A 26,268-nucleotide genomic window follows, 5' to 3' on the forward strand; every position below is an offset into this window, starting at 1 on the left:
CCCTGCCTCCGACCGGGAGGGGCGGTCAAGGCTCCCACAGGATGCCGTTTCTACCTCTCAAACAGAGGAGAGGAGCCCCTTGGGAAAGCCACTAGGACAGAGGCCATGCAAGGAGGAAAGAGGGAGACATGACTTTATTAGAAAAATAAAAATAAAAAAAAATGAAATGATGAGTTGGTCCTCAACGGATGCTTTGGTGGATGAGGCTGCTTTTGGCTGCACTAGCCTTCTCCCGCTCCCGCCGCCGCGCAGGGTCCAGCTCAAAGCAGCGCCATATCCGTAGGGTCTCATCTGCTGCCGCTGATGCCACCGTGGCCCCATCTGGACTCATGGCCAGACTCAGGACCCGGGCTGTGTGACCTGGGGCACGAGGAGGGAAAAGTGAGAGCAGCACATGAATGTAGACATATACTACAGCTCTTCAATTACGAGGGCAACCTACCTTTTCTGGGTTTTGTTTTTTATAATAGCTTTATTGAAATGATCATTTACATACAAAAAAATATATTTTAAATTATACAATTGATTTTTAGTATAGTTAGAGTTGTGTAATCATCACAACTATAATTCCAGAACATTTCATCACTCCATAATGAAAGTCACTCACTACCCTCTTCCTCCAGCTCCTGGCAACCATTAATCTGTTTTCTCTCTCTGTATTTGCCTCTTCTGGTTATTTCATATAGTCATACAATATGTAGTTTGTGTCTAGCTTCTATCATTTAGCACCTACCTTTGAGCTCAGCCACCTTGGCCATAGTTGGGTATTTCCAAATAACCAGCTGGTTCTGGGCAAAACCATGGCCTGAGATGAGTTCCTTGTAGTGGGAAGACCAGAGGATGGAGCACACCTGTGGACAGGGGACGGTGTAGGCACAGCATAGAGCCAGCACTCCTCAAATCAGAACTAAGTCCATTCTAGTGGTAGGCACTCTGCCTGCCAGGTGCTACGGACTCAGACTTGAGTGACCATAGTCCTAACGAAAGCCTTTTGAAAGTTATAATTGTTATCCATTTTACAGATGAGGAATCAAGCAGAAGGAATTCAGCAAGCTGCTGAACTTGCGAAAGCCCCTGGGACAGAAGTCATGCAGGTTTAGTTAGTGGTGACAGAGCCAGAATTTGAATTCTGGCTCAAAAGCCCAAATCTAGAATGAAGGTTAGGGGGGAGGGTGGTGAATGGAAGGAGAAATAGTGGGATAGTTGCAGGGAGACGCCAGCAAGGGCCTCAGATTCTAATGGGTTTGGATTATGTGCTGCAGGTGATGGGGAGTCACTGCAGAGTAAGGAGGACAGTAACATACCACCCAGACCACAGTCTGGAGGACAGACTGGAGGAGCTAAGAATGCCGAGACCAGTGCACTGGGCCTCTGCTGGGAAGAAGGATGAGACAGGAGAGGGAACACATGTGAATGATATTTTGAGGTAAAACTGATAAATTTTGGTGACTAGGTAAACAAGATGAAAGATTTTAGCAAGTTTTTCAGATTTCTGAGTAGGTTCTGTCCTCTCAAAGAATATAAGAGGAGGAGAAGGAACACATTTTTGGGAGGCAAAGGGAAGTAACAAGTTTAATTTGGGACCTCCCGGACTCTGACCCTCACCTTCCTGGCCCTGTACAGCCAGGACACATGACTGATGCGATCGGCCCCACCTACAGGACATGGGGTAGGAGATAGGCCACAGTGTTGGAAATATGGGTCTGGAGCTCCTAAGTAAGGGTTGACTTAGAAGTTTGGAAACCATCAGGATACAGACTTGGTGCAGCCATTGAAGGAGACATGGTTACCCAGGAAGAAATAAAGAGTAAGAACATATCAGGGAGTGAGAAGCTAGAACACGTAAAAGACTACCTGGGAGTGGGCATCCACAGCATTCAGACAAGCTCCAGAGCAGACGTTCCAGATGCGAATGTGTCGATCACTGGTGCCCCCACCAGTTGCCAGGATATTGGACTGCCAGGGACACCAAGCTACAGCCTAAATGGGATCAAAGTGGGGTAAGCAAGTACTACACAGGAGCTATAGAGGGTCCGAGACTAACCTAGTCCAATCTAGCATCCCATCTCCTCATAATAATCCCCAGATTCTGGGTGAGGGTCTGCAGAGGCCCCAGCCCAACCCCACTCTCACCTTGACAGCGCCTTGATGCTGGGTGAATGTCTGCAGGGGAGCCCAGCCCCCCTCTCCAGGAGCACTAGGCCACACATTGACCAAGTTGTCATTGCCACCACTGGCCAAATGTCGTCCATCTGGGGCCCAGCGCAGCCCACACACTTCCTGGCTATGACCACTCAGTGTGGCCACATGGTGTTCTGCTACCCGAACATCATGGTGGTGGATGTGGCCAGAGCGTGAGCCACTGCAAGAAGGAAGAAAGGAATCAGGTTCTGTGGCAGCGCCAAATGCCACCAGTAGGCAAAAGCTGCTTCACTTCAGAGATGTACAGTCTGGGGAGGGAGGGCAAAAATCCCAGCCTGACTTTGCAATAGACTAGCAAGAAAAGCACTGACCTGGACAGGATATAGCTATTCCAACATAGGGAGCTCACTCGGGCAGAATGACTGGTCATATTCCGAAGCCGCTTCTGTTGTTGCACATCCCATAGCTAGAGAGAGGACCACTACAATCAGAGACTGGGCCTTGGCATAACATCCTCCAGCTGGGGAACAATAGAGCTGCAACACAGGGACAACCCTCACCTGAACCTCAGCACTGCTGGTGCCCACAGCCAGGTAGTTGCCCTCTTTGATCCAGGATACAGAAGATACATAGTCCCCAGGCTGCTCCATCTGCAGCAGCTGCAGGATGTCGCCAGTGCTGGCACTCCATAAGTACACACTGTTGTCCAACGCCACGGCCAGTACATTCGCTGAGCTCCAATCCACTAGGTTCAGGTCTGCCAGAGGGGCAAAGGGAAGAACATAAGCTTCCTTGTTTGCCTGGTCCCAAGGCCCTCTTTTTCCATCCACCCAGTAAGGAACAGGCTGCACTTACAATAGTCATTACGAATTTCAGGGGCATCCAGGATCCGGTCTGGCAGGGAGGGAATGTAACGGCAGGTCTTCCTGCTGGAGCCAGGTGTAGCCTTCTGGCTATAGAGTACTTTCAGTCTGTTCTGGTAACCTGCGGCAACAGAGTGAGTCCAGACACTGGGAGAACTGAAGCCTCCCCCTGGCCCTAGCCTGGAAGGCCAGATGAGCACTCTCCTCCACTCAGTCTTAAGTGGGAAGAGCAGACAGACATCTCCCCTCAGCCCTGGGAATGGGCTGACACCTCCCTCCAAAAGCCATGAACTTCAGGTCTTACCCTCTGGAACTTTTTGTGGTTTTCCACTGAGGCGAAGGATCTTGGCTTCCTCCACATCAAAACCGTTCAGGTTCAAAGCCCAGGCTTTCTGATGTTCCTGGCAAGTAGGGGTGGTGGTGAGGCAGGATGGCATTGTGCAAAGGGACTTTAGCTGGTCCCTTGCCTTAAGTCCCTCTGGGACACATACCTTTTTGGTGGGTGTCTGGCTGTTTTCGGGGTGGTTCTCCTTGCTCAGCAGGAAGCTGGCCACCTCCATCTGGGAAGTACTGCGATGGGGGATATAGCGGTCACCGCCAGGTTTGCTGGGAGTGGTCTGAACCTTGGAGCTGGATTTGCCTGTGGCGGAGAGAGAGAAGCCAAACAGTCTGACCGGGTTCCCAAGGGAAGGGGCACATAGGCTGCCGTTAGCAGTTCCTTTTCCCTCCCCCAGTCCCGCCGCATCCCCCTGACCCGGAGTTCGGCCCGGGGTCCTGCCGGCGCTGTGGGATCGATTGGCGGCCCGCATGGGTGAGGGGGCCGGCCCCGAGGTCTCCCTAGCTTTGCGTTGCCAGCGCGCGGGGGGTGCATTGGGGATGGGTGTGTCCAGCTGCAGCAGCGAATGCAGGTCACTGTCGAACACGAAGTGCGCCATGGGAGCGCAGTGTCTGCAGGGCAAAGGGTCCTTGGAGTGGGTGTCCGCCGAGCCCTGGAAGAAGAGAGGCGTCCGTGCTCGGGAAAGGCCGGCCACACAGCCAGAGCCAGCCTGGCCACGGCCTCACCTCGCTGGGCCCAGCCGCTTTCCACCGTCAGCTCGGAGCTGGTAGCGATCCCACACTGACCTTAGAAGTCAGGTCTAAGCTTAAACTCTCCGCTCCGAGCACTCATTGGCTTCTTCAAAACCCAACCGTCGCAACCGTCGCCGTCTCCCATTGGTCTCTACGGCACTGGGGGCGGGTCTTCCGGGACAAGTCACAGATATCACGAGAGTCCAGGCGTGGAGCGTGATTTGAAGGGTAAGAGGCCTAAGGCGGGTCCCTGAGAACTAGTGTCCGGAAGAGAGAGGGGAGGGGCTTGCACCTGGGGGCGGGGCTTACGCTGCATCAGCCTTTTCGGTTAGCTTCCATTCATTCCTCAAGGTTCACCTCACCCGCCCTTAGCATTTATCGATGGTTTTTTTTTAGAACGAGAGGAAGGGAGAGCGAGAGAGATAGAAACATCCATGAAAGAGAACAGAAATTGGCCACCTCCTGCAAGCCCCCCACTGGGGATTGGGCCCACACCTGGCGATGTGCCATGACCGGGAATCAAACCTGCGACCTCTTGGTGCATGTGTCATGCTCAAACACTGAGCCACACTGGCCCGGCCGCCCATTGCATTTAAATTCTGCATGTGGCCCGGCCAGCTGGTGTGGCTCAGTGATTGAGCGTGGACCCATGCACCAAGAGATTGCCAATTCGATTTTCGGTCAGGGCACATGCCCAGGTTATGGGCCCCATCCCCAGTGGGGAGCATGCAGGAGGCAGCCAATCGATGTTTTCTCTCATTGATGTTTCTATCTCTCGCTCCCTCTCCCTTCCTCTCTCTCTAAAATCAGTAAAGAAAGAAAAAAGAATCCTACATGTGGATTGTATTTATGATACCCAAGTGCAGAAATCCGTGGAGCTACCTAAAGCACTCGAGCCCTGTATGTATTTATTTATTTATTTATTTATTTATTTATTTATTTATTTAATTTTATTTTTTTATCCTCACCTGAGGACATTCTTCCATATTTTGTTCAGATACGAGTGGGAGGGAGAGAGAGAGAGAAACATCGACATGAAAGGGACACATCGAGTGGTTGACCCAACCAGGGCCTGGGACAAACTGCAACCAAGGCACAGGCCCATAGCGGGGACCAAACCCAGGTCTCTCTGGACCACAGGCCGATGCTCTAACCGCTGAGCCAAACCGGTCAGGGCGAGCACTTGAGCCCTTTAGAGAAGGGAAAGGCAGTGTGAGCTGCGGCCAGGGGTGAGGGTGGGACAAGGTTTGAAAGGGTTGAGAGGCTTAGGAGAAGAAAGAATACCAGAACTAGTCAGGGTGCATCCGCTGTTTGCTTGGTGCCTGTAGGAACACTGCTAGGAAAGAAGTAGTACATGTGTTTTTATTTATTTATTTATTTAGGTTTTTTTTATTTTATTTTATTTTTTATCCTCACTTGAGGGCATTTTTTGTATTTATCTTCAGATAGAGTGGGAGTGAGAGAGAGAGGAAATTAGAGAAACATCTATGTGAGAGAGACACATTGAGTGGTTGCCACCCACACGACCCCAACCGGGGCCAGGGACAAACTAAAACTGAGGTACATGCTCTTATTGGGAACCAAACCAGTCTCTCTGGTCTGAGGGCCAAAGCTCTAACTGCTGAGCCAAACCAGCCAGGGCAATATACTCATATTTTACAGGTGAAGAATCGGAGGCCCAGGGAAGCCCAGGGAAGAGATTTGCCCCAGATCACACAAATTGGTGGGAATCTAGGTCTGAAACCCATTCAAACCAGTGCTAATAATGACTTGAATGAATTGTGTGAATATGCTTAGAGGTAAAGCAACAATAATAAAAATAATAATGGGTACCATTTATTGGCCATCTAACTACTGTGTTTAAATGGTGTGCATACATTATTGAGTTGAATCCTTACTTCCATAAGGCAGGCACTTTAATCCCTTTAATAGAAAAAGAAACTGGGTCAGAACAAGTTTAGGAACTTGCTCAACGTCACAGAGCCAATAGTAAGAAGTAGAGTAAACTCTGATGATGACAGAAAAATCTGGGGCTCTTAGCCCAAATTTAATAGTTATTAACTTTTATTTTGAAGTGTTTATATTGTTTATTTTCGATTACCTTGGAAAACAAGGAGTTGGATGTCCTGGGGTTGCAAATGGGGAGTCCCATTTACATAGAAAATGTAGTCTAGAGGCAGACTGATCAGGGTCTTAAATGTTAAGGAGTTGGAGTTTATCTGCTAGACATTGTGGAGCCAGTGAGAGTTTCTGTGTAGGGAAGGAACAAACAAAACATAGCTGAAGGTAGGACATGGCTAGCAGTTTGCAGCTTCTGGAGTAGGGTTAACTCAGAGAAAAAGGATAGGGTAAATAAAGGTATAACCTTAGGGAATTTGTACATTTTAAAATAAAGGAATGAAAGAAGCCAGGTTAAACTGACATGGACCTTAAAGTGGGAGGAGTTCTAATATGTAAATAGTTAAGCAGAATGATGATGACATAAGAGGTCAGATTTTGTCACTGAGAAACAAATCATCTGTGACCTTGGAGAGATTGGGATCAGGAGAGTGGGTGCTCGGGTTCCATTTGGAAGGGTTGCAGAAAGGAGGGTGGAGGAGAATGTGGAGGCCGCAAGCATGGGCTACTTGTGTGAGAAATCCGGGAGTGAAAAAGGGGCAGAGCGTGGGAGTTTGAGGGAATTCTGGCACCGAGAGGCCTATGTCTATTTGAAGGTGAAGGAAAGAGTCAGGGGAGGTGAAAGAGGCCAGGCAAGGGTCAAATGACAGAACAAGAGAACTGGGTACCTTCCCCAGGAAGAAATGGGATGGATAACACAGGGAGCTTTTCCAGTCTAGGATAGAAAGATCACCACTACCTCTTGGGCTGGAGGGAAGGGAACAAGGCTTTTTAGATAGATAATTAGAAGTCAAGAAGCTGGGGGGGTGGGGGGGGGGCTCCCACCAGCAGGACTTGAATCTAGGGAAGCAAAGGACATGGAAGGAATAAAATATAGGTGATATTCAGAGGGTGGAACAACTTAGTTGGGATAATAAGAAAAACAGCTCAATAAACACTGACTATTCACTATATGCTTGGCACTGTGTTAACTTTTTTTTTTTTATCCTCACAGGAGGACATTTTTTCATTTTTTTTGTTCAGATAGAGTGGGAGGGGGAGAGAGAGAGAGAGAGAGAGAGAGAGAGAGAGAGAGAAACATCAGTGTGAGAGAGACACATCGAGTGGTTGCCACCCATTCAACCCCAACCAGGGCCGAGGACAAACTGCAACAGAGGTACATGCCCCTAGCGGGAACCGAACCCGGGTCTCTCTGGACTGCAGGCCGAGGCTCTAATTGCTGAGCCAAACTGGCCAGTACTGTGTTAAAATCTTTTATCCTCACACTGCAAACAGTGGAAGAGAAAGAAATCAGGTTCTGAAGAGTCAAACTAAAGATTTAGAGGTAAGGAGTGAGATGAATAGGAAGATCAATCTGGAAGCAACATATAGGTTGAGACTGAAGAGATATAAAGAGAGATTAGAGGCAGAGCTATTAGTTAAAAGGCTGTATGTAGTTCAGTGGAGATAGAGAAGAGGACATGGTATTTAGGAAGTAAAATTGACCAGGACATGACGGCTGAGTGATGTAAAGGTTAGAGGTTCAGTGGTTTAGGTCTCAATCCTTGTCCTGAGTCCCTAGGAGTAAAGTTGGAGCCTTGAACATGGCTGGGGGAAGGAATGGAGGAAAATGAGTACACTGGATGTTAGCCATTTGTCCCATTCAGACCCACTCTTCATCCTTCTCCACCCTGCCCTGTGTCCTGTGAGGTTGATTTATATGGCCTGTATCAATGGATTCCCTTGGGCTTTGGTGAAAGTTTGGGTTCCACCAATGGGAGGACATTATAGGTTGAATTGTGTCTCCCTAAACTCATATGTTGAATTCCTAAGTACTTTAGAGTGTGACCTTATTTGGAAATGGTGTCATTGCAGATGTGATTAGTTAAAATGAGGTCATTGGGGTGGCCCCTAATCCAGTATGTCTGATGTCCTTATAAAATGGGATGACTTAGGCATAGACACACACAGGGAGAATGCCGAGTGAAAATGAAGGCAGAGATAAAGGTGATGTTTCTACCAAGCCAAGGTCCACCAAAGATTGCCAGAAAACCACCAGAAGCTAGGGGAGAGGCATGGAACAGAGTCTTTCTCACAGCCCTCAGAAGGAACCAACCCTGCTGATACCTTGAACTCCTAGCCTCCAGAAATGTGAGACAATAAATTTATGTTGTTTAAGCTGCCAAGTTTGTGGTAATTTTTTACAGCAACCCTACCAAACCAATATAGAGATCAGAGGGTGGAAGAAGAGTGAGCTTGAGCTATTTATTCCCCTGGCTCCCTCTCTGCCATGTCCCCACAGATTAGCTATGTCTCTTTACCTAAGGCCACAGCTCCTGCCAGGTACCCTGTCTCACAACTCTTCTCCCCAGATCTAGTAACCACTCTCCTTTCTTATCCTTTTCTGCCTGGGGTGGAACCAGCTCCCAGCTATTGAGCCCTGGGGTACTGCACTATTCCTTGATGGTTTTCCTAAATCCTGTCTCATCTTTACAAATATTCCCTTTCTTAAATTCTCACCAAGATACCCAGTTTGGCTGTGCCATCTATTTATGCCAAGACACTGACTGATAGAGTGGGTATGTTTGGAGCCAGAAAAAAAAAAAAAAGCAAAAACAAACACAAACACACCTTTGTTTGAGAATTTGAACAGGTCAGGGGAATCACAGCCAGAAGGGTTGGAGCACATTCACTGCTGTATATGCATGGCTTAGACTTAGAGGATGAGGAAGATTAGCATGGGGTTAAGGTGGTGGAATCCAGAAAGATTTTATTCATTTAGAAAACATTTATTGAAGTCTTACTACCATACACCAAACACTGCCCCCCCCAGGGGGGGGGGCAGGCAGACAAATCAGAGCCCGCGCCCTCAACAAGCTCACAATCTAAGGAGACAGACATGTAGACAGTTACTTGCATAAGGCATCACAGGTGCTGTAGTAGAAGTCTGGGCTGGAGACGGAACTTTGGAATGGTGAGCATAGAGTAAAGGCTATGAAAATGGATGGAACTGGAGACTGTTAAGAATGGACTCTGGCCCTGGCCGGTTTGGCTCAGCGGTTGGAGCGTCTGCCTGCGGTCTGGAGAGACCCGGGTTCGGTTCCCACTAAGGGCGCGTACCTCGGTTGCAGTTTGTCCTCGGCCCTGGTTGGTCGTGCGGGTGGCAGCCACTCGATGTGTCCCTTTCACATCGATGTTTCCCTCTCTCTCTCTTCCTCTCTCTCCCTCCCCCTCTATCTGTACAAAAAATGGAAAAAAGTCCTCGGGTGAGGATAAAAAAAAAAAGAAAAAAGAATGGACTCTGGAGGGACTGCTATAATTAAGGAGTGGAAGAGGTGCCAGGATAAGAGAACAAGAAAGAATAGTTATGACCATTCAGATATATTAAACACTATGTCCTAGGCACTGTGCTTAGATTAACTCACTTAACCTTCTTTACAACTCTCTGTAAGGTTCTGTTACCCCTGTTTTATAGATGAGAAACTAAGCCTCAAAGCCTTTATTTGCCCACAGCTAGAGTTAATACTCTTAACTACTAAAGGAGCAAAACCAGGAGAGACCATGACGTTATAGAAGCCAAGATAGGAGAGAATTTAAAGGAGACACAAGCAATCACCTTGACAAATGCCACAGAGAGAGCAAATAAATGGAGGGTTAACAAGATCTTATTGGATCTTGCAATTAGAACGTTTGAGGTGAACTTTGCCTGAGCAGTTTCACTAGCAAAGTGGTAGTAGAAGAACTAACTAAAGTAGTCCAAAGAGCAAATGAGAAGTGGGAAGTGAAGACTTCTTTTCAAGCAGTGTGGCATTAAAGAGGAGAGAGAAAGAAGGTAGACGTTAGTGCTTAGTCAAATAAGTGAGCCTTGCCTGAGGAAAGAGGGTCCTGGATTTATATCAGCAGCATTACTGCAAGATCAGTGTTGTGAAGTCCAGCTATGAGGGTCAACAAGGAGGATGGAAGTGAGGTCTGAGATGTGTATGGTGTGGGGGTGGGGTGGGATGGGTAGAGAGAATGGGAAGAAAGGTCTAGAGGGTTTGGATCTGTCCAGGATACTGGGAGTGAGGGGCCTGCCAGCAGGTCAGTGGTAAGTAGGAATGGTTGGCAATGTGAGTGGTACAGTAGGATCCTGACTCAGCCATGGGTGGGCACACAGACAGGGTCATGGTAGCCAGGCAAGATGGCTGCAATCCTCGGTAGTCCATCTGGGTCTGGGAGGAACACAGGGGCAAGGGAGTCTTCTCTGAGGACTTAGGTAGAATTTCAAGGAGGCTGGGTTCCACTTCCTCATAGACATCTGAGACTGCAGCCTTGGGCTGGGAGAGATGAGAGGAAAAGGGTTCTGGATTAGCAGGTCCTGTGGGAAGAAGACCCAGATTGTGTAGGAAGGAGGGTTTGGCTGGGGTTAGGGCCCAGGGTGATAGAATGCTGGTGAGCAATGGCCTTGGAAAAGTTGTGCTGTGAGGGCAAGCATCCAGCTCCTCATAGGACTAGTGGTGGGTAGTACGGAAGGGAGTGCACTCACCGGACTGAGGGTGGCAGTATCCCTAAGGTACTGGCCTAGGACCCGGTGCAGGTCTGGAAGTGAGGGCCACAGTGCATGCCTCAGGCTCCTTGGGGAGAAGGAAGAGAAGGAGACTGAGCCATGGGAGTGAGTTGGGAGGGAGGAGGAGAACATTGAGGTGGGGCATGGGGGAGGAAGAGAGGTGGGTGAGTAAAGCTTGGAGAGGTAAGAGTATCGTCAAGGTAATAAAGTAAAAGCATAGGTGCAAAGGAAACCTCAGCTGGGGGAGGGGAGTTAGTGGTGGGGTGGATCAGGAAAGGAGTGGTACAGAGTGTCCTCAACCATTCTGCTTCAGGGAGTTTGCACTTTCTTTTATCTCTATCTGGAACATTCCATTTATTCCCTCACTTCATTTAGATCTCTGCTCAGATGCTATCCTGACAGAGAGGTCTTCCCTGACTACCCTGTCTAAGATAGTACCACCTCCCTTCCCCATCACTTTATCTCCTGCTCTGCCTTCTTTTTCTTTTTTTAATTTTTTTTTTCTTTATTGATTTTAGAGAGAAGGGAAGGGAGAGGGAGAGAGAGATGGAAACATCAATGAGAGAGAACATCGATTGGCCACCTCCTGCATGCCCCCCTACTGGGAATTTGCCCCACAACCAGGGCATGTGCCCTGACCAGGAATCCAACCAGTGACCTCTTGGTGAATGGGTTGACGCTCAACCACTGAGCCACACCAGCCGGGAAATTTTTTAAAGGTGTCTTTTAAAAAATGTATTTTTATTGATTTGAGAGAGAAAAACATTGATGTGAGAAACATCGATCAGTTGCCTCCTGCACATAGCTGGACTGGCGATGGAACCTGCAACCTGGGCAAGTGCCCTGATGGGGAATCAAACCAGCAACCTTTGGTGCACAGGACAACATTGAACCAACTGAACCACACCGGCCAGGGCTCCCCATGAAGGGACTTTAGCTGAACAACATTTCAGGCTCTTCTGTGACCTCACTCATATCTCTCCGGGGAGGAGGAGTGATTTATCTGGTAAATTGGGGGAAAGGAACTGAGTATATCTGTTTTAGCAGCACTACCTTCTCCTTCCCTAAGTTTTGTGTTAGATCCGGCTACCTGCATAGAGGCTACATTCCAGTCTGCTCATAAACTTATACAGGTTTAAAGACAGACATGTTCAAAGAGAGATGATATGATAGCCTAGGGCTATCAAAAGAAGCTGCCTGGAGGAGTTGCCTTCTGAGCTGAGTCTTCAACAATCAAGAGATGTTACCAGTTGAAAGACTGAGGTGGGATGGAGTCTATCCTTTCTGTTTATATCTTCCAATGACATTTCTCCTCAACCTTTGTCTTCCCACATAAATAAGTCATTCATTAATAATATTTATTTAAGGGCATGCTATTTGGCATACACTGTGCTGAGGATTTCAGATGACCAAGTAAGGTATTGGGGAAAACATATAAAGAAATAAATGTAGTAAAATGCTACTGGTACTATGATAGAAGTCTGTACAGGGGCACAAAGAGAGTAGCCAATAGGAGAGGGTTAGGAAAGGTTTCCCAGGAGTTGGTGAAGAAAGTTATTTAAAGATAAATGGGTATTAGTCATCCAGGGAGGATATTCCTGATGGAGGGGACATTATGTGCAAAGGCACTGAGAAATAAAACCACTTGACTTGTGGAGGAAATCACCAACAGTGTGGAGGAAATCACCAACAGTTTGGCAAGGCTGATGCACAGGTTGGAAGAAGATGGAAATGCTATCAGGGACCACATTTTGGGGAGCTTTGCTTGTCATTCTAGAATCTGAACTCTGTCCTGGGGAGCTAATAAGGAGATTTAAGGAGGCGCATGATAAATTCATATGTGCATTTTAGAAAGATTTTTCTGGTGGTTGCGTGAGGCAAATTGGAGGGAGAAGAGGCTCTGTTTCTGTGAATCAGGTAGGGTAGGTAGGGCTAGAGAAAAGAAGCCATTGTTTGAGCGTGGTTTAGGAGGTGGAATGACCCGACCAGATCGTACTGGATAAGGAGGAGGGAGGCATCTACGTGATTTAGCTCGGGTGACAGGTGGACAGCTTTGTTACTGAGATGACCAGCCAGGAGGTGGGGCAGTTTGAGATGTCCAGCACAGTGGGCATGTTAAGAGTGTTAGGAGGCAGTGCGACACCCAGGGAAGGCGTGCAAGAAGCGGCTGAAGCCACAGGTGTGGACTTGCAGTTGTCTGGAAAATGGGTGTCAGAGAGCTTGGGATGGTCATTTAGGAGGCCTCCGGGCCCGCCCTTGTTACAGCCCCATCTCCTGCCTGACCCTGGCGGTACCTGTAGTGCGCAGGAAATTGCCACCGCAGCAGCAGCAGGCCCAGGAGAGCGCTGAGGCCCAGTACCAGCAGCAGAGCGGTCACCAGGGTGATCCAGGCTATAGGATGAAAAAGTCAGCTCTCCTGAGCCCCTGGCCGGAGCCCCGCCCCCGGCTCCGCGCAACCCCGCCCTGGCCCCGCCCCTCACCCACAAAGGCACCGCTTATGGCTGCACAGCCACAGACCAGTGCGGTCGAAGCCCCGCCCTCTCTGCGCCGGCACCCCCTATTCGCGCAGCCGCAGACCGCCTTTGCCCCGGCCGGCCCTCACCAGTCTCCGAGGCTGTCTCTACCCTTATTGGGTCGGACCAGGCGGTCCAGGGGCCTTGGTAGGTGGGGCCGTGGAGCCTGGCGCGCAGCTGTAAACGGTAGCGGGAGCGCGGGCGCAGCTCCAGGGTCTCTCTCTGAGCCCCTAGAGGTGGCTCCAGCACCTGCGCAGAGAACCGAGCAGGTGGTCAGGCTCCGGTTGTGGAAGGGCGGACATCCGGTCCTGGAGAGATGGGCATTTGTTGGATCAACACTTTACCACTTTAAATTCTAGGGGATTCCCTCAAAATGCGTCATGTACAGAAAACACGCATCCCGGCGGAAACTGGAAGATGGAACACCCGACAGAGACAGAACATCTCCCCCTGCCCATGGCCTCTCCCTGCCTGAATGCCCAGCTCAAGAGAAACTCACCCTGACACACAGACCTCATCTGCACAGAGACACACATCCTGACACAAATACATACGATACACCCTGCCAGAGATCCTGGTGCACACACACTGATTGGGACACATGGACATCCTGCCAGAAGCAATGAAATCCCAGACACACTCAGATACAAGCATTCAGCAGAGGATGCCAGAATTATGCTTGGAACTGGGGCTACAAGGAGATTCCAAGCAGAGGGTACAAGCATCGTGTGTACAAGTTTGGGATCTTGATTAACTTAATCATTTAGCAAGCATTTATGAACTGCTTGTGATATGCCAAGCATTGGGCTAGGCATTGAGGAAAAAGATAAATGAAACATGGTCTCTCACATGTCTAATAAGGAAGACATGCAAACAAGTAAATAATTCCAAGTATTTAGTGCTATAATAATGGTATAAGTAAGGCACCAGGAGCACCAAGGAGCATTTAGTGCTGCCTGAGTTGCTTGGTTGGGGACTGCAGAGTAGTTCAGTGCGCAGGCTGGATAGGCAGGCTGGATGGTCCAAGATGAAGCTAAGGCAGTGATAGGAGGCATTGGAGGGCTGTTAGTGCAATAAATTCAACTTATTTGTTGATAATTAGGAGGAAGAGACAAGGCAAAGGGAAGAAGAGTCAAGGAGGATTCAAGGCTTGGGTAACTGATGCCATTGTCAAAGACAGGATACAGAGAAGTAAGTTTGAGGAAGAAATACTGTATGGTTCCATTTTATTAAGTTCAACAACAGCCAACTTAATGGTAATGTTGGAATAGTGGTTACCTTGGAAGGGAGGTGTGTAACTGTAGGGGCAAGAGGAACTTCTCAGGTGCTCATAATGGATAATGGTTATATGGGTGTATACACATGTACAAATGAACTGCATACTTAAGATTTGTGTACTTTACTGTGAATGAGTTGAGTTTTGGATATATAGTAGTCCCTTTTTATCCACAGTCTCGCCTTCCATAGTTTCAGCGACCTAGAGTCAACCACGGTCCAAAAATAGTAAATGGAAAATTACAGAAATAAACCATTGGTAAGTTTCAAATTGCCAGTTATTCTGAGTAGCTGATGAGACCTCACACCATCTCTCTCCATCTCACCCAGAACACAAACCATCCCTTTGTCATGCCTGAGAGTTCCACAGATAAGGAGGGACTACTGTATGAGTCTGAAATGCCCCTGGGGGTTTTAGGTAGATCTATCTGGTAAGAAGCGGTATATACAGTGTATGTGGTAAATAATAAAAGTAGAGAAATAAACCAAGCTTTAACTAATGTATATGCACACCTTCTATCTGTAAGGCAGTATGCTAGATATTTATATAATTAATCTTCACTGTAACTCTGGAAAGTAGATAGCTTTATTCTCATTTCACCAATGAGGAAACTGGGACTTCAAAAGTTTAGGTAAGTCCTGGCCGGTTTGGCTCAGAGGTCAGAGTGTCGGCTGGCGGACCAAAGAGTCCCGGGTTCGATTCCTGCTAAGGGCACGTACCTCCGTTGCAGTTTGTCCCCGGCCCTGGTTGGGGTCATGTGGGTAGCAACCACTCAATGTGTCTCTCTCACATCAATGTTTCTCATTCTCTCTTCCCACTCTTTCCCTTCCATTCTATCTGAAGATAAATGCAAAAAAAAGTTTAGGTAATTTGTCTATGTCACTGGAGGCGGGGTAGAGTCCAGCCTGTGGGCCTTATAAGGCCCTCAAAATCAATACCAGCTAACATCACACACCTCACCAAATATAGCAGGCTAATTTCTTTTTTTTAATCCTCACCTGAGGATACTTTTACATTTATCTTTAGACAGAGTGGGAGGGAGAGAGACAGAGAAACATTGATGTGAGAGAGACACATGGATTGGTTGCCACCCGTACAACTCTAACCAGCGCCAGGGACAAATAGCAACCGAGGTACGTTTCCTTGGTCAGAATCGAACCCAGGACTCTTTGGTCTGCAGGCCAATGCTCTAACTGCTGAACCAAACCGGCTAGGGCTAGTTTTTTTTTTTTTTTAATCCTTACCCAAGGATATTTTTCTGTTTATCTTCAGATAGAGCGGGAGAGAGGAAGAGAGGGGGAGAAAGAAACATCGACATGAGAGGGACACATCAACTGGTTGCCTCCCGCACAACCCCAACCAGAGCCGGGGACATGCCCTTGACTGGAATCGAACACGCAACTCATTGGTCCATGGGCCAACACTCTAACCACTGAGCCAAACCGGCCAGGGCTAGCAGGCTAATTTTGAAGTTGATAGTTTTGCATGGCCCTCGAATGATGTTATAAATATCCCAATGGCCCTTGGCAGAAAAAAAGTTCCCCACCCCTGCTAGACATTCCTTTCCATATGGTAAGTCTGGGATGGTTAATGTATGGTTGTTAAAACCAGGGAGTTGAGGCACTCGTCTAGGGAAAGTGTATACTATATCTAGAAAAGAGTCTAGGGTGGGCCTGTAGGGAGCACAACATATTAAAGAAGGGTGGAGAAGGAAGAGCCAGGAAAGGACAGTGAGAAGGTTCTGCCAGAGAGGTAGTACGAGACTCAGGAGAGAATGATATCCCAGCGAAGATAAACGGAAGAGAAAATATCAAATGGGAGTAGTCAGCAGTATCAGGTGCCAAAGAGAGGTTAAGATACCAGTTGAATTAGATAAACATAGATATACAAGCCTAGACATGGACACATGGACGCCCTCACCCCTAATCACAGGTACGGTGAAACTCAGGAAAACCCTGTGTGGCGAGGTCTAAGGGGATTTGTTCTCTGACCTTACCTTCCAGTCCTGATGGCCTTCTCCTGTGTATCGGAGCTGATAGCAGGTCTCTTGGGCTGCCCAGGATGATGGGTGCTGCCATTCCAATTCCAGCTGCCCGCTGGAGACCTCCCTCCAGTGCAAGTTTGGAGTGGGGATGAGCACTACAGGGATGTCATCAGGGACTGGCCTAAGCCATTCTGTGCATGAGACATCATGCCAGCAGGGCCATGGGCCAGAAGGGTCAGAACTGGTGATTCTGGGCATAAGGTCAGATGCAGTGGGTAGTGGGGACTGTGTGGAAGAAAGTTCTTACCAGCCTGGTGGATCCAGAAAGGGGAGCCCAGGTAGCTGTGAAAAGCTCCCTGGGCTGTGGTCACCTCCACAAGGATGTGAATAACACTGTCATTTCGTGACTTGAAGTGGCAGCGGGAGAACTGGGAGAGTTGTAATCCTGGATTTTTCTCCTCTTCACACTTCTTCCAGACAGGGTCCCTAAGAACCAGCCCCATAGAATCATTGAATCAGGTCTGCCTTAGAGACTAATCCTGATATTCTCCATCCCACAGGGGCTATGCCCCGCATGGATTATAATCTAACTTCTCTCTTAGATTGGCCTCCAGGGCTTTCTCTGTCTTCATGCCATAATATTTTACTTTCTGAAGTTTGCTTTGGGGTCCAGCTTCTTCCTCTTAAGAAAGGAGCTAGATGGTACATGAAGATAGCATGGGCCATAGAGTTCAGGTCTTGGCTTGCTGGTGTATAACTCTGGGCAAATTACTTGGTTTATCTCTGTCCCTATTTCCTCAGTTGTAAAATGGGTTAATAATACCTACTTCACAGGATTGTTTCAAAGGTTAAAGAGCCTTTATCATTCTGCAGAAAAACATCCTTATGTTTTAAATCTGTTGTTATACAGCAGCCCTCGTAGTCACCTCTATGTGTTATCTTACTATTAGATGATTACAGCAGTCTCCTAACTGGCTTTTCTGCCTCCATTTTTGCCACTCCCTTTAATTTGTTCTCCACACAGCCAACAGAATTTGCTTCCAAAATGTTGATCCGGTAATGTCCAGGATATATCATAAATCTACCCATTTATTTTGATTTTGACCACTGCCACATTAGATGCACCCACTATTATCTCTTGCCTGTATTTTTTTTTTTAATCCTCACCCGAGGACATTTTTCCATTTTTTGTTCAGATAGAGTGGAAGGGAGAGAGAGAGGAAGAGAGAGAAAGAGAGAAACATCGACGTGAAAGAGACACATTGCGTGGCCGCCTCCCGTGCAGCCCAACCAGGGCCGGGGACAAACTGCAACAGAGGTACGTGCCCTTAGCGGGAACCGAACCCGGGTCTCTCTGGACCGCAGGCCGACGTTCTAACCGCTGAGCCAACCAGCAGAGCTCTTGCCTGGGTTAATGCAAATTTCTAACTGATGATCCTGCTTCTACTCTTACCTCTTTATAATTTCACAAAGAAGCATATCTTTAAAAAATGTAAATCGTATCATGTCACTCTTCTGCTTAAAATCCTGCCTGGCTGGTGTGGCTCAGTGGATTGAGCATCCTCCCATGGACTGAGAGGTCCCAGTTAGATTTGGGGGCACATGCCTGGGTTGTAGGCTCAATCCCCAGTAGGGGGCATGCAGGAGGCAGCCGATCAATGTTTCTCTCTCACATGGATGTTTCTCTCTCTCTCTCTAAAAAAAAAAAAAAAAATCAATAAAAACATATTTTTTAAAAAGCCTTTAATGGCTCCCCATCCCACTTGGAATAACCTCCAAACTCCATACCAAGGCCTTTAGTACTCTATATGATTTAGCTCCTCCCTCCCTCACCATTGTCTAATCCGACAATTTTCACACCAGTTTACCACCCTTCATTCACATGGGCCTTTTTTCTGTGCTACAGTTATGCCAAACACACTGCTTTTGCACTTCACTTTGCCCTGGATTGCTCTGACTCTAGATTTTCACATGACTTGTTCCTTCTTGCCACTTAGGTTTGAGCTCATTTGTCACCTCCCTGGTGAGAATTTCTTCGACCACTCAGCCTAATTAGCAACCCTGCCCCATACTCCCACTTAATCTCTATCATAGAATCCTGTTTCTTTATTTTTTGTTTGTCACCCTTCCCTTCCACTAAAATGTTGCTGCAACCTTTTCTGTTTTATTTATCACTCTGTCCCCAGGGCTTGACATAGTTACCTTGGATAACTGTTATTAAACAAATGAATTGTATCACCTTCCTAATTATAACCTGTAAGTGGCTAGTTATTACTAAAATTATTTATCATTTATATATTTATATGTTTATTCATTTATCCACCAAATTATTGACACTTTGTGCCTGGCACTGTGCTAGGCCCTATGAATACATAGAGGAACAATCTTCAGGGAGCTCTCATTTCAGTGGGAGAGGCAGAAAAACAGATAGTATTTTTCTGTGATGTGAACAGGCCGGTTCAGGACTATCAAGGTGGATGATCTTACCCAGCATGGGAGGGTCAGAGAATACTTCCTGGACAAGGCAGTGCTTAAATTGAGTTTTGGACTATAAATAAAAGGCAGAGGGGACAAGCAGGCATCCGAGGCACATACTTGGGCACAGATAAGAGATATGGTGCTTTGGGGAAGTTTGAAGTGGTACAGAATGCTCTTGGCACAGAGGGCCTGGTGATGAGCGGTAAATGTGAGAGGACAGACCGAGGTCATGGATGGCCCTGTGGCCTTTCTAAGGAGCTTGAACTCAATCTTGTAGTAATTATGGAGACATTAAAAGATTCTAAATAGGGAATTGTCATAATTGGCTTTGTGCTTTAGGAAGATCACTCTAACTGCAGGAAAGAACTTGTGAGGGTGGAGTAGGAGAGAAATCCATTAGGACATTGTTTGGTTTCCTCTGTGCAAAGTGAAGAGGGTCTGAAAATAGGGTTGTGGCAATGGGTATAGAGGGAAGTAGATGGATTCATGGGATACTGAAGAGGTAGAAATGACAAGGCTATTTCTGATTGGACCTCAAGAGTGTAGAAATGGAAGAAGTCCAGGGTGATTTCCATGTTTCAAGCCTGAAAAATTGAGCTGATTGTAGGATGGAGGACAATAAGAGGGGAGCAGGTTTTGGTAGAGAAAATGATAACTCCAGTTTTGCCACCCGTTAATCTGTTCAAGGCCCCTCTATACTGTGGAAATCTATGTAGTTATTAAAAACAATGAGTTGCATTTTTAAAATGATCTCCAAGGCATATTTTTAAATTAATAAAATATTATATATATATGCAATTTATGCTGAAAAGTATTATGTATAGACATATATAAATGCATAGAAAAACTGGAAGACTATATTAAAACTGTGAATAGTGTTTTGTTTTGTTATTCATTCATTCAACAATTTTTTACTGAGCACCTACTATGTTCCAGGCACTGTGATAGGTGAAAATTCATTGGTGAGTAAAAACAGATGCTGACTTTGCCTTTAGGGATCATGTATGGTCAAGGTCAGCCTTTTCCAATTAGAATTTTTAGAGAAAAAAAAGTTTAAATCCTCATCCAAGGGTATATTTATTGATTTTAGAGATGGAGAATCACTGATGTGAGAGAGAAACATTGATCAGATGACCAGGAATTGAACCTTCAACCCAAGTACGTGCCCTTAGGCTGGGAATTGAACCCATGACCCTAGGGCCGACACTCTAAATTCTGAGCCAAACTGGCCAGGGCCATGATAGAATTCTTGATCCTAACATCAAGGGGAAGCTATTGAAGATTTTTCAGCAGGGAGTGTTATATTTATTGTTTTCATTTTTATTTTATTTTTTTATTCTCACCCGAGGACATTTTTTGCATTTATCTTCAGATAGAGAGGGAGGGAGAGAGGGAAGAAGAGAGAGAGAAAAACATCGATGTGAGAGAGACACATCAACTGGCTGCCACTCACATGACCCCAATCAAGGCCGGGACAAACTGCAATTGAGGTACATGCCCTTAGGGGGAACTGAACCCGCATCTCTCTAGACCGTGGGCCGACGCTCTAACCACAGAGCCAAACCGACCAGGGCCATTTTTTCACTTTTAAAAGATTGTTCCAGCTCCTGTGTGGAGAATGATTTGAGGATTCAAGAGGTGGTCAGTTAATAAGTATTCTCAGTCACCCAAGTGAGAGATGATGATGGCCAGTACTAGGCTAATGGCAGTGGTGAACACAAAGACAGATTCTAGAGGTATTTAACAGGTAAGATCAACAAGGCTTGGTTATAGATTGGGTATTGTGGAGTGAGGTGCTTGGTGGAGGTTCTTGAAGACCAGACAAAGTTTTGATTGGATTTGATAGATAGTGGAAGGTTGCAGTACATATTTGAGTAGGGGACGACCAGGCAAAATCTGAGTTTAACAAAGGTCACTTTGTCAGCAGCGTGGGGGATAGATTGGAGGTGAAGGAGAATGTGGACTGTTGCAGTGGCCCAGATGACATGATTCAAGCTGAATTAAACCAAGGCATTCCCAGTGGGAACGGGAAGAGGTTGAGAAGATAAAACACCCATTGGAGGATGAGAGCATGGAGGCCATTTGGTTTGGGAACAGGCAGGGAAGTGAAGAGGACCAAGAACAATCTCTCCCTTCTACCTGCAAGATTGCACCTCTTTCCCATGACATCAAGCAGTTCAACTCTCACCTGGCTCTGGGACAGCACCATGGCCTGCTGTGATAGAAGAAGCCTTGGGAGCTAGCATGGTCCTGTTGCTGCCACTGACAGGTAACATTCTTCAAGTCCAGGGTAAAGCATTGCAGCCCAATTTCCACTGCATCAGAGAAGAAGTCCCATCAGGGCACACACGCTCCTACTCTATAGGGTATCCAGATCATCTTTACACACATAACTTGGAACATTTACTCCTATTCTTTGTTTTCTACCTGAATGTAGTTCACTCTGTCCGGTGGCAAGTTTGAGGTCATTAGGAAGGACCATGGTTATCAGAGCTTCCATGTCCAGCCCAGGCCTCCCTAGAGATCTTTTTATTTCCTTTTCATAACTTCATTCCTTCATTGACTCACCTGCATCTCCAGGCAGGTCCACAGTTGCAGGATGGGACCAGGGTCCCCAGGAGCCATGGAGGGAGACCCCATCAGGTTGGCTGCGCAGCTGGAGCCAGTAGGATTTCCCAGGCTGGAGCCCTGAGATGAGGCAGCTTCCACTCTTCGCTGTCAGAGGTGGAGCCTTGAGAGAAGAATCCCAGCCTCAGAATCTAGGTCTGCCTCTCAGCCAAGACAGCCTCCATCTCTTATATTTGAAGCCCCACAGCATGCCTGTGGAGAGATGCTCACTTCCATACTGGGCAGATATGCACACAGACTGGGGGCCAGGTCGGTGGGTTTCAAGGGGATGTTAAGGGGCTTGGGGGGAAATCCCCATTAATTTGGAGGCCTGAGGCTCTCAATTTTGTTGGTGTGAATGACCCAAAGTGGGAGATCTCTAAATAGACACAGTTCCTGAGGACTAATCAGAATTTGCACTAATTCCCCAAGGACCAACCCCATCTAGAATCCCCAAAGTAGGACATATCCTTTCTTAGAGCAAAATTAGGGGTAGGAGATAGGAGGTAGAGTGGAAGAAGGCCAGGATACTTCTCTAGTTGGGGAGGTCTGCTTTGGTCCATCCTGTTGGGGCATCACAGGCTGTGCACATGCAGGCTGGTCCAGAGCTGGGGCTGGGTTTGGCCTCCGCAGAGCTGGGCAGCAGGTTTCTGTGGACAGCAACTGCACGACTGTGGGAACGGTGGAGTTTCTGGGATCCTTGGGGCCATAGCGGAGTTGGTGCCACAAGAAATCACTGATTTCAGGAGCTGGGGCTTTCCAGCTGATCTGAAGTTCCCCTGGTTGGCTCCCGCCCATGGCTTTGATGATACTGGGGGGAGCTGGTAGGCCTGAGGGCAAGATGGGCACATCAGAACTCTCTGAGTGCCACGGTCTACAGTTCAACCCATGAATTGAAGAGAGGGGTGCTGGAGGCTGGATTGGCTCTCATGGAGGGCAAGGCAAGGCAGGGTGACTCCTTATCCTGTTCTCCTTTCCTGATGAGAATGGTGACCTCAGTCCAGGTTAGTTAGACTTGGTGTTCCTCAAGAGCAGGGGTCTCGCTTCATCAAGAACAAGGATCTCTGTATTCTTGACACCTAGCACAGTGCCTGGCACACAGTAGGTATTCTGTAACCGTTGAATGAGTGTGTAAATGAATAGGTTAATGACAGGAGAGCCAGGGTGTCTCTGATGTGAAATGAAGTCTAGATCTAGATACCAAGGCTGGGAGAAATGATAAGGGTGTTTTTTTGTTGTTGTTTTTTTAATCCTCACCCGAGGACATTTTTTCCATTTTTTGTTCAGATAGAGTGGGGAGGGAGAGAGAGAGAGAGAGAGACATCGACGTGAAAGGGATACATCGAGTGGCTGCCACCCGCACGACCCAACCAGGGCCAGGGACAAACTGCAACCGAGGTACATGCCCTTAGTAGGAACCGAACCTGGGTCTCTCTGGACCGCAGGCCGACGCTCTAACTGCTGAGCCAAACCAGCCAGGGCGATAAGGGTGTCTTGAGGTGTCTCTGGGATCTAGTAAGAGGGCATGCATGTTGTACTGAAAGAATACCAACCAGTCTGACTCTATGATCTAGCCTGGGGGCAGCAAATAGAGGGGCCAGGGTGACGGACGAAAGATGACCCTTACCCACACTATCCACAAAGAGCACCCGCTCGGTCAGATTCTGGTTTAGGAACACGTTCTTCACCCACAGGTGCAGTGGAAAGAAGAGACGAACTTCATCCTGGGCTGGAAACTGGCACACATATCGAGTTCGAAAGGGGGGCACACTCTGGGAAATCAGGGGGCAGGCACGGGGCTTCTCCCTGTGGACATAGGAAAAGTCCATCCTGCCTACCTGGCCGCCCTCAGGACCCAGGCTGGCCCCAGGCCCTAGTTCTATTTCCATGACTGCCTTTTCTTCTCAGTGCCTGGGAGAGGTGGGAGGAGGGGCTATGTAGGGGCTCGAGCTGGATCTACCCAAAGCACATTGGTTCATTAAGTGGCTATTTAGGGCATATACTTGAAGTAATTCTCTTATGGGGTCAAAGGCAGGCAAGCTACTGGAGCAGGGCTCAGCTGAGAGCGAGGCAGATGAGGGGCCTGGGGCACAGCCCAGCACATACCCTGGGTAGGCATACAGCAGCTGGTATGTTCCACTGGGTGCTGCCTCTTCCTCATCCCAGAAGCAAGTGAGGTCCTCAAATGTTCGAGAAAAACAGTTCAGGGGCTCGGAGTCCACGGCCAGCAAGGAGGCAGCTGAGGAACAGCTGGTGAGTTGGGCTCTGGGTCCTTCCAGGCATGTTTGAGAAAGAGTAGGGGACCAGTGGGGGCCTCCTAATTGCACCCCTCCCAGGGCTCCCTCTTTCTGCTATAGGTGAGCTCCACCCTCCATACACCTCACCTTGGCTGGTGACTTGTGCCAGGTTTTGGGGGGCCAGGAGGAGGCAGGAGGTGACCACCAAGAGGGCCCAGGAGGGCATCTTCTTCAGCACTGTGTGCCTGCCTTAGCCCATCCTCCCTGCAGGAAGCCGGGCCCCAATCCCCTCCCAGGCCAGCCCCTCAGGTTCCTGTCAGATACAGCCCCACGTCCTGTCCCTGTCCCTGCCCCTGTGGGGCCCATCCAGACCACACAGGGGCCAGGGGCCAGGGGAGGGGGAGTTGGACAGGAGGGTAGGAGGAATTTGAAAGAGAGGATACAGGCCTTTTGGTGGAAGGGAGATGGGGGCTATATTTTTGGCCGTGTACCAAAAGGAGACTAAGACTCAGTGTGTGTCTACGTTGACTAGCATAGAAGGGTGTATTATCGACAAGAATAGTAACATTTACTGAGCACTTACTATGTTTTAAGTGCTTTATATGTATTGACTTAGCTAATCCTCACAATAGTCTTACTTCTCCCATTAGAGAGATGAGGAAACTGAGATGCAGAGGAGTTAAAGATTTGCACCCGACCACTCGTCTACTCAGAGGTAAAGCGCAGGAACCCAAGTGCTCAACACCATGCGATGCTCCCAGAAAGTGTAGTCTGCCATGAAGTGACCGTCTTCCCACAACCAGGACAAAATAGTGGCTGTTTCCATTTCAATAGGTTCTGTGACTTTGTGCATAAATATGCACATTCTTCCTGGACACGCTCCTTCCATTGTGTGTAGCTCCACAGCTGCTTCTCATCCTTTGCTACTCTACGTGTGGTCTGTAGACCAGCAGCAAAAGCATAACCTGGGAACTTGTTAGAAATGCAGAATCTTAGGCCCTACCCCAGGTGTACCAAAACAGAATCTGCATTTTACCCGAATCCCCAGATGATTCGAATACACGTTAACGTTAGAGAAGCACTGGTCTTCAGTACTTTTATCTGGTTGGCTCAAAATCAGGGCATGGTTGGTCTCAGCTCTTCAGCTCATGCTCATCTTCTTCACATGAGCAGCAGAATAGTGGGTATGACCCCTTGCCTGAAGCCCAGGCCTCCTCCTGGGAGGGCTGTAACTGTGGGTGGCTTTTATGCCAACTTTCAGGAGCTTTGATTCTTGCATTGCATGGGGGGTGGTGCATTCCACATAAACTCCCACATTTAGCCCTGGCCTCCCCTGGTGTTCCCATTGCTGGCTGGACAGACTTAAGTGTCCTCAATATCACCTTCCTCTTTTCCTTCCACATTAATGTTACTAACATAGAGAATCGTGGGAAGGGAGAAAGAGGAGGGCAATGGAAATCCTTCAGCCTTCTTGGGAGGTCTTAGTTTCTCTGGAGCCATTTCCCTGTAAGAAGTCCCTGAGCCAGGTTTGCCCTGATGCCTGTCCAGTTCTCAGATTCAAGGACCAACTTTCTTTGCCCAATGGGGATGACTTTGGGTGCCTCTCCCAGCCCCCAACCAATGGCCACCCAACCTCTGTTGGATCAAGTGAGAGGGAAACACAGCTTTAATATTCATCTAGTCCCATGGCTTTGATGGTATGTATATGCTGATGATTTCAACATTAATATATCCAGCCCAGCTGGTATGGCTCAGTGGTTGAGTGTCAACCCATGCACGAAGAGGTCGCTGGTTCGATTCCTGGTCAGGGTGCATGCCTGGGTTGTGGGCTGGATCCCCAGTGGGGGGTACACAGGAGGTAGCCAATCGATGTGTCTCTCTCATAGATGTTTCTATTTCTCTCTCCCTTTCCCTTCCTCTCTCTCTAAAAATCAATAAAAACATTTAAAAAATTAATATATCCAACCTCCCTCGGGGCTCCAGATTTCGATTGCCAACTGCCTACTCGGCATCTCTACTTGTATGTCCAATGGGCATCTTATTCTTCAGATGACCAAAATAAAAATTTTAATTCTGGTTCCCACTCTTAAACCTGTTTTATTTTCTCTAGTCTTATCTACGGTTGGAAACAGCACCACTATCTACTCAGCTGATCAAACAAAAAACCTCAGCATTCTTTGATTTCTGTCTTTCTCTTATCTTGTATTCAATCAGATATCATTAATTTTTTTAATTGATTTTAGCGAGAGAGGAAGGGAGAGGGAGAGAGAGATAAAAACATCGATGACAGAGAACATCAGTTGGCCACCTCCTGCATGCCCCCCACTGGGGATTTGGCCCACAATATGTTGGACATGTGCTCTGACTGGCAATCCAGCCGGCGACTTCTTGATGCATGGGTCGATGCTCAACCACTGAGCCACATCGGCCGGGCCTATTTTTTTTCATTAGTATCCA

General features: G+C 47.8%; 2 protein-coding genes across 2 annotated transcripts; both read right to left on the reverse strand.

Moving 5' to 3' along the window:
• Positions 1–145: 145 nt before the first annotated feature.
• CDC20 (cell division cycle 20) lies at positions 146–4,029 on the reverse strand. Its single transcript, XM_036256553.1, has 10 exons — positions 3,760–4,029; positions 3,497–3,645; positions 3,310–3,406; positions 2,998–3,126; positions 2,703–2,899; positions 2,514–2,608; positions 2,134–2,362; positions 1,855–1,980; positions 734–851; positions 146–360 (listed from the first exon to the last, which is right to left on the reverse strand). Exons 1-10 carry the CDS (start codon positions 3,938–3,940, stop codon positions 182–184), a joined length of 1,500 nt encoding a protein of 499 aa, XP_036112446.1. The 5' UTR covers positions 3,941–4,029; the 3' UTR covers positions 146–181.
• A 6,169-nt stretch (positions 4,030–10,198) lies between these two features.
• MPL (MPL proto-oncogene, thrombopoietin receptor) lies at positions 10,199–24,041 on the reverse strand. The gene is made up of 12 exons (XM_036256752.1): positions 23,959–24,041; positions 23,681–23,846; positions 23,202–23,380; positions 22,106–22,404; positions 21,536–21,698; positions 21,156–21,282; positions 16,797–16,975; positions 16,502–16,644; positions 13,319–13,478; positions 13,011–13,107; positions 10,696–10,783; positions 10,199–10,486 (listed from the first exon to the last, which is right to left on the reverse strand). Exons 1-12 carry the CDS (start codon positions 24,035–24,037, stop codon positions 10,199–10,201), a joined length of 1,968 nt encoding a protein of 655 aa, XP_036112645.1. The 5' UTR covers positions 24,038–24,041.
• Between the last annotated feature and the right edge of the window lie 2,227 nt (positions 24,042–26,268).

Source organism: Molossus molossus, unplaced genomic scaffold (genome assembly GCF_014108415.1).
Source record: "Molossus molossus isolate mMolMol1 unplaced genomic scaffold, mMolMol1.p scaffold_m16_p_12, whole genome shotgun sequence".
Lineage (NCBI taxonomy): Eukaryota > Metazoa > Chordata > Mammalia > Chiroptera > Molossidae > Molossus > Molossus molossus.